Source organism: Mycetomoellerius zeteki, unplaced genomic scaffold (genome assembly GCF_001594055.1).
Source record: "Mycetomoellerius zeteki isolate Tzet28-1 unplaced genomic scaffold, Tzet1.0 scaffold565, whole genome shotgun sequence".
NCBI classification, from domain to species: Eukaryota; Metazoa; Arthropoda; class Insecta; order Hymenoptera; family Formicidae; genus Mycetomoellerius; species Mycetomoellerius zeteki.
Window position 1 is genome coordinate 322,645 of NW_017257572.1, and position 13,957 is coordinate 336,601.

General features: G+C 42.3%; 1 protein-coding gene across 1 annotated transcript in view; it reads left to right on the forward strand.

Moving 5' to 3' along the window:
• Positions 1-13,957, forward strand: part of Sp1 (transcription factor Sp9) — a 32,826-nt gene that overhangs the window by 16,874 nt on the left and 1,995 nt on the right. The window contains 1 exon segment of the mRNA XM_018456260.1: positions 13,877-13,956. Coding sequence (XP_018311762.1) covers positions 13,877-13,956 — 80 coding nt within the window.

The window sequence follows — 13,957 nt, forward strand, 5'->3', positions numbered from 1 at the left end:
CACGACGCTTTTCGATATATTATTTAAATTTTTACGTGGAAGCGCTTTTGTTTCTCGAGCATAATGTTCGTAGATCGCGCATTTACTCTCGGCTTTAAACATCATCAATGGCCTTCTGACGCTTAGCTGTGTTCTTTCGTTCAACAAATCAAATACATACAACTAAGCAATGTGGAGTCGCGTCTCGATCTATTCTGATGATCTTTACATTAACCTTTTGACATTATCGGCTCGACATTACAAGTTACTGGCAAGCCTATTACGAATAGATCTTCGTATCCACATTATGTTACCGCTAATAACGATGTAACGCATGGTCATTTATACATAATGTATCAATAATATAAACGCTGGAAATTCTATTATTACGGCAAATAATTCGTTTTATGTGTTTAACGCCAGAATTAACTCGCTGACGTTCACTACCAGGTGTGTATAAAGCGCAGCACTTTCTTCGAGAATAGAGCCACCTGTTTCGCAACTAGATAGATTTATAGTCCCGTCAGTTACGTTCGCAGTGTGTTAAGTACGTCTATAGTCACCTACTTAAACAAGACAGCTATGTGGAAACTTCGCACAGTTCATAAGCAGTAGCAGTATCTCTTGGAATTTGATACTTATATGGTTATTACTAATATTTTACGCTTTTTTTTATTCTTACGTAGACTGATTTGTCACAGTTAAAAGATCGAACTGGCCATCTGAAGAACTCGCGAGATGATGTATAAATGTACCTAATAAGAATAGATTGCATATTTCTGTGAAATTTTGTCACTAGCAGTTTAAAAAGAGTGAGGTAGCTTCATGGATGCATCTAAGAGGAATTTGGGAAGTTCAAACCTCTCGGAAATTTTTGCCCCACTGTATTTTACCTATACATTTTTTACGAAAAAAAAATAAAAGTTATGATTTACATAACTTAACTAATATTTTTTCAAAATTAAGAACGATAAGGAGACATTTATTAAACTCTAAAATATTTATAAAAAAAGCATTTTTCATTAACGCAAAAATTGCTGTCTGTGATATTAAAATTATTATTTTTGTCATTTTCATTATTATCTACAGCTCTTCATTTTATTTGTAATATTTTATTTTTGTTATTTTTCGTTACTCTTTTCTATCCGTAGCTCTTTATTTGTAATGTATTATATCTTCTACTTCTTTTTAGATTTTCTTTCGTTTTTTTGTACTTCTGCTGTGTTGCTTATATTTAAAAAATTTTTAGAGGACTTACCCTACAACTAAAATAAACGCTCTATCAATCAATAATCAATCTCAAGTATCGAGTTGAAAAGAGTTGCTGATATATTCAATTCTTTCTAAAGGAATATAAGAACCATAAAATCAAGGAACGCCAGTCTATAAAGATACCTATTACATCTATGAGATGACCGACATCGAAACCGACATTGCGAAAATGGAACGTAACCTCCTATCGTAGACGCTCGTGCGAGTCGTTGCGTGAAGTTTTACAAGTTCTCGAACTATTTGCGAGACCGATCTCGGAAGACCGCGCGTGCGTGTGTCTTTTTTGCTCAGAATATTATAGCGCCGAGACGAGGGAGAGAAAGAGCCGCGACTCTCCTCGAGAGATTGGATCTTTAACTGCTTTACTTTAGCGGCAGCTGCGTCCGGCCGAGCCGAGATGAACGGGTTCACGTGGTCTGCCAAAGGTGATTTAGTGCCAGTTTGTTGCCATAACGCCGTCGGTAACACGTCGCCCTGTTCGGCGAAGGCAAGGCGGTCACTATATTACTCGGTTCGTAGTCACGAGGATCCGCCAGGCGAGAGAGCAGGTCGTCCGCCGCTAAATTACCTCGTCGGCTCGACGCGGCGCTTTTGTTTATCCTACCGAACGACCACGATAAAAGCTGACGATTAAAGTGCATGCGGGGAGGATCGCCACGCCGACCGGTCGCACGTTTGTTCGCCAACGATCTTGTCGTATCAACCGTGGTCCAAATGCCACGTCGGTGGCCGCGATTAGACGCCAATCTCTCTCGCATCGGGGAACGATGATTACAACGACGCAGGTGCGCCGAACCCTGACATTCGCTAATCCGCCAACCGATCGTATCACGTCCGCGAAATGCTACTTGTTCAAGTATCCTGAAACTTCTCTTGCATTTAATTCTCTTATCGATTTAATTCATTGGGCGGTAAGAAGAGATATAAAAAAAAACGAATTCTGCGTGTAATAAAGTTATATTGGAAGATATATATTAACATTAAAATGACATTATCGCATGAGGATATCTTTAGTTCTACCGTAAGTCGCTCTACCGAAAACTGCGCGCAAATACGTCCATCGCCATTATCGCTTAAATTGCACGTAGAATGCTATAAAACCTGTCGCCGTGCATGCGAATTTTGCGTGTGTACTCGTGCATGAGCTCTCTGCGGGAACGGCGACCTGTCATCGCAGCTCGATTTCAGAGCCAGCGCGGATCGTCCTCAAGGCCTGCCACCGTGTCATTCGCAGCACTCGTCATCATCCCGAAGAGCACGCCGCGTAAATTTACCGAAGCCGCGTCGGGTCTTTATGATTTTTTAAGTGAACGTAAATTTGCAGGTGCAGGTCGCGCAAGCCTCGCGATACGATGATGGTGGCATGCCCCCGTTCCACGAGATTATTCCGCTCGTGATTTCTGCGCAAGAGGCGGCCGCGTATCGTACACGGACGTGTATTCCGCGCTTCAATGTAACCAAATGTAACCTTCCATCGTAAAAGGGCCACTTATGGCGATCACAAGGGAGCCGCCTGGCGTAAATTTATCAGCTCGCGCGCTGCATCTTTGCTTGTCCGCACATCTCGTGCGAGCGCCGTACGTTTAGCTGGCTCTTTTGCGTCTCATAAAACGTCCCTGCGACTATATTACGACGTCGTCTTTCAAACAGCGCTGCCTTCGTATCAGTGATCATTTCGGAAATGCCCCGGATAAATAATATCTCTTGGGAGCAGATGATACAGGAGCAGCATGTGTGACCGCCGATCTTCAGGAGAGCGTCGGTACTCTTTGGCCGGTATTCATAGTCGGATCTTACATTTGAGACCATCTTAAGTACAGTCTTAAGATGTCATAAGCAATCACAGGAAAGTTAATCCGTTCTTATTTTAAAACCTTAAGGAGATGCTACAATGGAGTGCAAATTATCGACATTAGAGTCGTATAAGAATTGATCGAACCAAAAATCGAGGAATCAAAAATCTTTTTACAAAATTAAAGTAGACGCAAAATTAGGAGGTGATGCAGTGGATTTTATACTAAAATCGAAAAAAAAATTACTTTAGTAGTAAAACGATTTTTAATTCCGTTTAGTCAATTCGGAGATTTATATACAATTGTAATGTCGATAATTTGGTTACTCCAGCATCCCCTTAGGTAATGATTAATTTTAAGATACTAATACAGCTTCTGATTGGTTTATGACATCTGAAGACTATAGTTAAGACAATCTCAAATATAAGAATCAATTATAAATACCTTTTGTCTCTTCGATCTTGTCTGGACCGTTTGCCAAGTTGCAAGAAATAATCGCATATACTTCGCAGAGATAAAAGAGACAAGAATCACACGGATCTTTCAGTTTGATTTTACAACGCGTGCTTTACTCGTGTGCTCTGAACACGGCGCGAGCACAAACATGATCTCGATAACTTCGTACACGTTTTTCCATGAATTATTTAAAGTTTGTCTTCGAAATTCAGTTCACGAAGCGTGAATGTGGGAGAGCGAATAAGCTCGTAATTACTTCGGTGTGTTCTCATGGATATGATAGCTATCAAATATTAATATATACGCGTTTGGCCTTCGTCTATTCGTTATTATACTAGAAGGTTGTTACTGTTGACGTTTCAACATGTTTCTGTTATGTATTACTGTTAAAGTTATAAATATTTTATCGCTTAATGAAATATGCAATGTACCGCATTTCCTCGTCGTAAATGCGCAATAATTGAAAATTTCTAATCTTATCAAGTTATTTCTGAACAAATTATCCATATATAACACAAACATTTTACAGAGAAAGCAATTTGATGATTGAAAGCAAAATAATGACAGTTGTTCTTTTTTTCTTTTCTCAATGAAACGAAGGACGAGGTCGCCGCGCTGGACGGGATCTTTCGTTCATCGATGGTAGCAATGGCGGGAGATGGCACAGCCGTCTCGTTTCTCGTCTCGTTTCGCGATTCTTGCAGTAATCGAGAGTCATCGAGATCGTCGATGGACCGCTCCATCGTTTAAATGCTAATACAAGCCTAATTTATCGACCTATGATTCTGCCAAGCAATTCAGCGTCGACGCTATTTACACGTCGATTCTACGTGGAACTTTCGTAATTGAAAGAAAGCCGCCGACCGGGACCACCGTGTAGCTGCAGCTATAAAACTCGGAATATACGAGGACGGGGAGGTTTTTCGGTAGACACGTCTAGGAGGGCGAAACGATCGAGAGACGGACCGTGGCTGGTCTACCTGAAACGGCTGATAAAGGCGTGCTTACGACCGCGCGCCTTTCACGCGTCATAATACGGAGGGCCGAGCACAACGTGCTATTCGGAAATTATTGTCGCTTACAAGTTCCCGCAAGTTACAAACAGCTGTGAACGTCCACAAGAATGTAAACGCTTAGATAGAGAAATTTATTAAACGCTCCAAGACAAGTATCCCCCTTCAGAATACAGGACAAGAATCCGTGGCCAGTATTTTTAAAATTATAATACGCCCTTTACGATGCGATTGATCAGCTAATGCAGTTTGTAACACGTATAAATAACTAAATGAACATTTAGGAAAGCATAAATTGTATGAGGGAGAATAAGCGGACGACGTAAAATATATTTTGCCCATTTCAGTGGTATATAAATCTTTTTCTCTGTCTCATATCTCTCTCTCTCTCTCATCTCTGTATATAAGAAAAAAAGTTATTAATTACATAAATTTCTATTTCTTGTGGTTATGAATGCTGCTTTTAAGAGTTACAAATGCCTATTCTCTTCTTATTTCAATTACTTGAATAATTTTGTTAAAGAGCTTCGTCATTGCATCGCATCTTATTATATGAAATTTTCAGATATCAGATCGAAATTGAATAGTGCATCAGTGAGTTAATCAACCTGTCCGGCTTAGTCATTCTTTGACGGCTACCGCATACGCTCCTACCCTTCTATCTCAGTCAAATTGGTTTTATTTAGTCGAGTAATTTCGCGCGGACCTCACGGTCGAGGAAAGGTTAACGAGAACAAAGTGAGCAAATACGGCGTAGCGGTGAAGAATACATCGTTAATAAATAAGAACCCCTCGTGGCTACCTACCCAACACCATCGCCAGGAGGCAACTCCGTCTATATGCTAATGGCACGGCTTCCGACATACAACGTTTTGTGTTTTCCATGCTTAATCCGCTTCCGTACGGAGCTTCGGTAAGCTTTATCGAGACCTAGGATTACGAATAGCCTCTGATTTCGTGGGACTATGAGTCAATGAGCGTCGACTGATGTACTGCTTGTCTGTGTCTCGCGGCGATATCTTATTATAGTTTGTAGGAAATATTAGATAATAAATGAAGCTTAACTATTTAAACGAAAATAGCTAAACTTTTTCTTTGTGTGTGTGTGTGTGTGTGTGTGTGTGTGTGTGTGTGTGTGTGTGTATGTGTAAATATATTTTATATATTATATTTTGATGTATTGTAAGCAGCATCAGGTAATAGCGAAAGATCTTTAACACTAAAAGTATAATAGTTGTATATAAGAAACGATCCACACACACATTGAATGTTTCTATTTTTTAAATTAATATTATATTTTTTGTAGAAAAGAGAGAATTCTAAAATTTTTTTGACTTTTCAATAACTACATCTTTATACTGATGAAATATTGGTTTTTCATAACTTTCTTTATTTTCATACTAATTTATTAGCTTGGTCCTTCTTTGAGAAAGAAACGTTAGTACTTTTAGTTAATACGATAGACAAAAAGTACATTATGTTGTAATATATATAATGTATTTTTAATAGTTTTAATAGTTTGTGGGTATATCGTATTCGTATATGACCTTTTCAGTCTATTAGTATTTTAATTAGATGACAATTTCAGATAAGGTACATATCCCACTGTAGTTTTTATCCAAAGGATAAAAACTTTTCCGCGAATAAGAATTAGTATGGGTGGGCCCGAATATTAGTCCGGGACGTAAAAGCAGCGCGGGCAGAGCATTCGCCTGACAGTAAAATTCGTATAAGATGATAAAACTTGCGTGAAGAAGCTCGGGTTTTTAATAGGACGAGAATGTCTCCGCTCTTAAGGGGGTCACCGTCTTCCCAAATTAGAAGCGTTCCGCGGCGAGCAAACGCGGTGAAACGGCTAGCCGGGCGATAGATCGGACACTCCGGCGCTAATTGGCTGCGGAATTTTATGTAGCACTAAATTACTCTATGCAAATGTGCAGCCGCTTCCGTCGTCCCTCGACAAGGGCATTCTGGAAATGCATCCTCAATTGCGTACGCATGCGCGCAAGCGACGTGCCTCTCGAGATTTACGCCCCCCCTCATTATCCTAATGAAGGCGTAAGTTTGAAATACGAAGCGGTTTTTGTCGGAACCGATCGGAACGGCGTTACCGAGCATTTGGCCGTCGATGTTGCGACAAGATTTCTCGTATCCGAAGATTCTTATTCAGAAGTGCATTGGAATAACCGTGCATCGGAGTGTGGAAGGTCGGGAGAATGATACCGGTGTTAACTGGTTGCGAGTTATAACCGGACCACATAATGTCCGCTTAATATTCAACGCCAGCGGGGGCGACGGATTTATGAGAGCTAATGAATTGGTAGTCCTTCTCCTCTGCCCTTATTTCCATACGCTTCTTTTTCACTGTTTGCCTAGCGAACAGCTTGGTTGGCGCTCTCTTTAATCTCCAACTGAAAGTTTACTAGTTTGTACTTTGCTTACGTGAACACAATGATTGATGATCGGTCTTATTTATATGAAGAGATTAATGAATGATTGACGAAGATAAAATTTATCTCGAAATAAAATATATCAAATAGAGAAATATTTTAAACATTGAACCTGATTTACATTTTTACCCGGAAATCATTTGATCCAAGGGCGATTTGAAATTTGTCGAGGGTTCGTAAAAAAAAAATTCGATATAGTCGAAAGGAGGAGCAAAAAGGAGGCGAAGTAGGAGATGCCTCTCAGGCTATGGGATAGCCGAATAAATTTGGATAGCTCCCTGTTTTGGCCTCGAGCCACGGTTACCCGACGTAGACACTCTCGGACATACGATCGGCTCTTTCGTAACGCGGCGTGTGAGAAGGGAATAGGAGATGACCGGACCGAGAAGGGCGGCGAGCGAGGTATACAGGCGAGCCGCTCCTTTACGATGGATTTAATTAAAAAACATAATTTAGCAGGCAGAGGATAACAGGTAGCTCGGCTCCGGTGGGAACTAACGGAGGTTCCGTCACAGTGCGCTGTTCGGCGCCGGCCTGCGGTCACTCATGAATAAGATTATTAATCCCATCCTTTGCAGAAAATCTCTTCTTTTTCTTCTCCCCCGCGCTTTCGCTTCTTGCGTTTCCTAATATTCTGAAAAATTTATCGCACGTAATTTAATTTGCTAATAATTATTTATGAGCGAACGATACGACAGGCAGATCAGATGTGTATTACTTAATTCTCTTTCATTTGATTTCCAGAATTAATAAACGCATCTTGCACGTGCGATTAAGATGACAATTACGTGACAGTAAGGTGTAGTACGAATCTATCGAGACACTGCCGTGAAACATTTTCCTAGAGATTCTTAAATAAGAGCTGCACAGTAGTCTTTTCATGAGATAAATAGTGATAATGGCTATGTAAAGTACAGGATGAATCACGTAAATCTTACTAAGATACTTTGCAATAAAGAGTCACCAGTCACCATATTTGTCTCGTGACCAGAATTTTTAGGAGCTGCGCAAAATAAAAGGAATAGGGAACGGAGAAGAGTAAATAGAGTACAGGTAACAAGAAATTATAGATAACAGTTCAATATTAACATATGAAAAATAATACTTTAATGCAGAATAGAAAAACAGCTCTGAGGACGCTATTCTGTGTTAACGCATTACGTTTTATATGTTGATATTGAAGTGTTCCTTATTCCCTGTTCCCTGTTTTGTATTCTCTGTTCTCTATTTTTTGTTGTACGCAGTCTCTTACTTAAGAGTTTCTACGTTTTTCCATTTGCAGATTAGAATTCTATTTTACAAGCAGAATTAGTGGAATTTGTTTGAATCCCTCGAGCCTATTTTATTATAACCGTAATACCTCGTTAATGATCGCAGTCGTTGATGCTAGGCGCGATACGCCACATATCGCTCGTCTACGGCAAGTTGATCGCCACTGACGCGATGTCCGTCGTTGGGTGGACCTCGGACCGCTTAGATGGGACGAGTTAAAAATCCATTTGTTGGGGACGCGGTCAGTGTCGCGCGTGAGATTAAAAGAGAGATACCGACCAGCAAGAAAAGCAGCGCCATTTTGTCGAAAGGAGGACCGACGACCTCGCGGCTAGCTTCTCTCCCGCGTATATAAATGGTGTTGCGTGTGAATATACAATTTCGTTCCATCGCTACCGGTCGATCGAGGGGTCCGTCCTGTTCGCAAAGCCGGAGAAATGAGGCGGAAGGAAAACGAGGTGCCAGTCGCCAACGTGAAAAGATTATTTTCACAACTAGGCAGGGAAAAAAAAAGAGCCGCAAATATTACGAGAGAGTGCACTTGAACGTTGTACGAACTGCATAACTTGAAAATTCATCTCTCGCGACATAATATCCGCGTTGAATTCACTTCTGCTCAACACATCTCGCGCAGAATTTGCACAATATTGCATGACCTATATGGACGTTACGTGGATAGTGCTGTCACACAATTAACTTTATAAATGCAATGAGGTTGCTCAGATAACGCGTCTTATAACCAACGAGAAAAAGTTTTTATTTCTTTTTTTTTTCAGCTCACGAGCTATCATCATAACGTGCAGTTTTACGCAGTCACGCAATATTACTGCAAATTAGAAATTTCTGCTATTAGCTAAACTTTGTGTTCTTATTACATTTATGTCGTCGCTCATTGTATGAATATATACTTAGTAGTACTTTGAACCCAATCATGCGTATCAAGTCTTAATTTACACTTCAAGATAACTACGAAGAACAAAGGACAGTATTGAGAAAAAGAGAGAGAGGGAGGCAGGAAGCCACGAAACGACGTAGGAAACAACGTAGGAAACGAGTATATCGAAGTCGACAGCTAGTCCGATAACGAGAAAGACGAGCGAGGCAAAGCGAACGTTTTTATAATCGCCGCAATTATCTGCGAGGCCGAAGTCGAGCGTATATAACCCTAGCGCGCAACAGCTTCAAGGGGCACGGGCACCGCTTCTTATCGGGACACTGGCTGCGTGCCGGTGTGGTTGCATGCGGAGGCTGATAAACAAATAATTAGCATTCGAAGTAACCCGCATTCGTATTATCGCTGGCATCGCTCTCCTCGCCAAGGGAAGGCCTGGCTCGCGTAACCCTTCGTTGACGTACCTACCCAGCGTGCTCGACCCAACGAAGACCTGGCCATGTTTAACGTGCAACGGCATTCCGTGCCGCCCGCTACATTTCGCCCGTCTTGTATCTGGACGGGTAATTAGTGCGCTATGGAAATCGCGCTCAACAATTCGACCGCTCGATCTAGGTATGTTTCTTTCCTCCGCGGAATGTTTTGCGTGTCCGCGTAACCGTATCGAGATTGTAAAGAGAATGCCAACGAGATCGTTCGAGGCAGAAGTAATAATACCATTTTAAATTATAATTCGATGGTATACACCGTATCTGTAACACGTTACAATTTGCATGGTAATAATAGTTACATTACTTATCTACGATGTTATACGTACTTTGTGAATAATTTTTGCCAGTTTCTTTCGTAGCACGAAATGAACCACTGTACGTTATATGACAAATACACACACGAAATGGATTATATTTTAGAATTAATTCAGACTCTTTCCTGAAATATCTTTCCCGAAATATCTTGAAATCATAATATATTTCAAAATATAAACGAGACTATTAAATATATTATGTTTTATTAAATATCAATTTAAAAGAAATAATCTTTCCGACATTAACATATATTAATATTTTACCTTCATAATAAAATAAGATAGTATTATGTCGTAATTAAATCGTTTTGGACGGTATTTATGAAGATGGCAAAAGGATAAAAAAACCTGTGTATATTGTAGAGAGGGATAACGAGTGTGATTCAGTTAAACATACAAAACCAGAAATTAAAATACGCAAAGGCTTTGATGATGTAGTTAGTCAATACTACTGGCTGGGGGCTGCTCAATGCAGGTGGATCCAATCAGAAACTCGACCATGCCGGCTCGGCAGGTGCTTGGAGATCGCGGTCAATGGCTCTCGAGAACGACCGACACTTTTTACACTGAAAGCAGAAAAGAGCGCCGACTAATTTTGCGCGGCGCTCCATTATGGAGTACGAAGCAATCCTTTTTCGGCTTCGTTTGTTCGTTTAATTGTCTCTGTCCAACTAATTCGATGACAACGACTTGATAGCAGAAATAAATTTCTAAGTTGCTTCCCAAAGAGAGAGAGAGAACTTGTGTTTTAGTTAAAAAGGTACAAATTAAAATTTGTAAACAAAAGAAATATTTTCTTGCCTTTATACGAGAAAAGAAAAATATACGAGAAAAGAAAAATTCTTTTCTCGTATATTTAAAGGGGAGGGGAATTATTTGTATCTCTCCACTATACGGATTCTACGATGTCTTCGTTAGCGTGCATGCATGAAGTACTGATCGTCGACGCATGTCTCGCCTGATGTGCGAACGAGGGTTCTCCTCAGGCTGAAAGGGGAATAAAAGTTTGACACGGACGTCGGATGCGGTTCGCCACGAAGCTCGACCGGTAGACACCCCCCGGTTTGTTGCTTCGCACCCTCGCCTGTCGGGTCTTTTACCTCCCTCGCATTCAGCTGTCACGTGGCTCGTGCTCGAGCGATCGCCGGCGTTTCCGCTTTATTTTCCGCCATCCGGCGCCGCGTTGCATCGGGTGTCGAATGACCGATCTCGTTAACGATCTCGGGCGGTGGTCGATACTTCCTGGCACGTTCGAGGCCAGTCGGAAAGCAATCGCGCGACGCCTCGGCGCGAATGAGTTCTCGGAAAAAGATCCAAGCCGACGCAGACGGGACGAGGCGAGACAAGCAAGGATTCTTCGTTTTAATTTATGCGCGGCGTAGCTTCAGGCATTATTAGTCCTAGCTGGCTACGAGGGGCGTGACGTCACGCGGCTAAAACAAAGGATCCTACCGGCCCATTTCACATCGGTTCCCTTTTAACCGTGCCGACAGGAGGGTGTGAGGGATCTGAGCCTCGCCGATGCCGAGTAGTTCGGCACTCTTTACGCTCCGTTAATTTTGTACTACGCACTTTTTCACCTACCTACGCGATCATCGCAATTCCGCTGGCCGTTGTTTAGTCGAATCTCTTGCAATTATTTCGAACTTGAGGCTGATAACTCAGAACTTATTTCACTACGGAGATATCTTCAAGAAGCGACAAACAAAAGGTGATAAAATAGCTGCGAATCATGATTGCGAGATGGTTAACGTGTACGCGCGCGACGCGCCATGGAGGGCGTGTATCCACGCGTAGGGTTTAGCAGTGGAGACTGTGGAGGGAGCTGATCGAGGGACGTCGTTGTCTCCGCAGGCCACTGTCATATTGTCCCGGCGGATCGATACGTGGCCTGCCTACAACCTGCACTCATCGAGCTTGAAGAGGGCGTGGCTCGTACACCGGCGGAGACACTCAACCCCGTTGCGATCTCCGCCGTGCTAAACCTTCCGCCTCCCTCTCGACGTAAAAGCGGGAGAGACGATTCCGTCCTTTCAACCCTCCGCGGTTCTCCCGTGCCAGTCGTCACCCTCTACGACCTCCGCGTCAACGAGCGCTCCCATTCGTCGAGAGCATCATAACGGGGAGCAATCACCCTGCATTCGGAGATTTCTCGGAATAATAACTCTCGATACTTTCCGACGTTTCATCGTTCAAGCGTAAACTACAGATATTTCGTTCGATTTGTAATGTCCTCGAGATATAAATCGTTTTTACTTATCCACACTTTAACACTTAGTTATTTTATTATTACTTTTGCGTTAAAAATAACGACACTGTAAATCACTCGGAAAGCCTTGAAACGGTGCTCGTACACGAGCATATCCTAAATAACGACCATATACAACAATGTGTCATGTTACCGCGAAGAAATATGAGCAGGACATTTGTTGTACGCGTTGATGAATGATCGGGGCAACCGAGCAGAACTCTGGATCTCTCTTCGGAGGATAGATCGAGCGCAGTGCGGTTGCGACTCCTCCGTTTTTCCTTTCTCTTCCCCCTCGCTCTTGCACCTCTCGCTCTCTCTCACGTCGCTTTCATCCTGGAAGGGTGCGCGCGTTCGTTGTCTTTCGCCGGTGTTGCTGGCGCAAGGTTGAATCCACGTGGGGGCGTGTCGCCTCCATGGCGCCGGCTGCTAATGGCCGCGCGGCCCTCCAGACCTTAATTTCCTGCCGCTTCCGCGGACCCTCTCGCTTTTACCTCTCCACGTCCAAATCCGTTTCGGGACCTCTCCTCTTCAGCCTCCGGCCCTTCGGTAGCCGCCGACACTCTCCTTGTCCTTTCACCCTCGCGCTAACCCCGCGAGCGATTTGCATGGAGCTGCTTTTGATGAAGTTCGTTATCTAAAGTTTCAGTCGGCTTCTGCCGTTCGCTCTAATTTTTAGCTCGCACACAAATTGTGCTCCCTCTAATTCCTCGCGCCGCGTGTACGCGAAAGAGCACGAGTCCCGCAAGTTTCTCAGAATTGGAAGGCTTATTGAAATCTGCTAAGGGATTCATACACAAATTATGTCGTTATTGAATTTGCTCAATTTGCATCAAGAGTTCATCACGTTTCTATTACAAATTATAATTCTTATCTTGTTGCTGGTCGTATTATTTACGCGATTTGATCCTGATGTTCTACGTATTTGTTTCCAAGACCGTAACATTTTCCCACGTTATTTTGGGTCGCTTAATATGGTATCATGGAAATCGTACATCGACCTTGTGCTTGATTCGAGAACAATTTGCATGAAAGCGGCCTAGGTAGAGCGATTGGTCTATCCGGGTCTCATTACTTTCAGCGACTAATCTTGGATCTCTTCTAGGATAGGAACGGCAATTTAGTGTCATTATACGCCCTTAGGGAAGACTTTCCTCTTTCTCTCTTCTTGGACCTGGGGCTTCTTTTTAGATCGATTTAGACGCGGCGGGGCGATTATGGGCGTCCACCGACCGCCAGATTTCGATATTACGAACCGCGCTAGCACGAAAAAGTATCTTGATAGTCCCGTGAATCGATACGCGTGATACGTAATTCGCTCCAGAGTTGTTATTACCGATTTGCGTAATCGTACGACGAGATTGCTTCATAACGAGCGCTTCCGATGTTAAAAATTCTGAAAAGAACTGGTAATGCGCGCGCGAACGTTGTTCAGTTAGCACATTGTAAATCGAGGTTATGCATGTCTGTAAACATTTGTCAGGTGTCCTTAATAAAGAAAATCTGTCATATTTACTATTCTTTATATAAACTGAGTGTAAAAGCAACGCTATATATTAGGTTGAAATTGAATTATACATCGCGTTGTATGATAATATGTCCTAAAATAACAAATGCCAAAATATATTGATAAGCTTTTTTCTTACGCAAAAATATAGATCAAAGAATAAGGATAGATTTTATGATGATGTTACAGGATCATCCAGGATTGCGAGGCACGCCTTTAGCCATGCTGGCGGCGCAATGCAACAAACTAAGCAGTAAGAGCCCGCCGCCG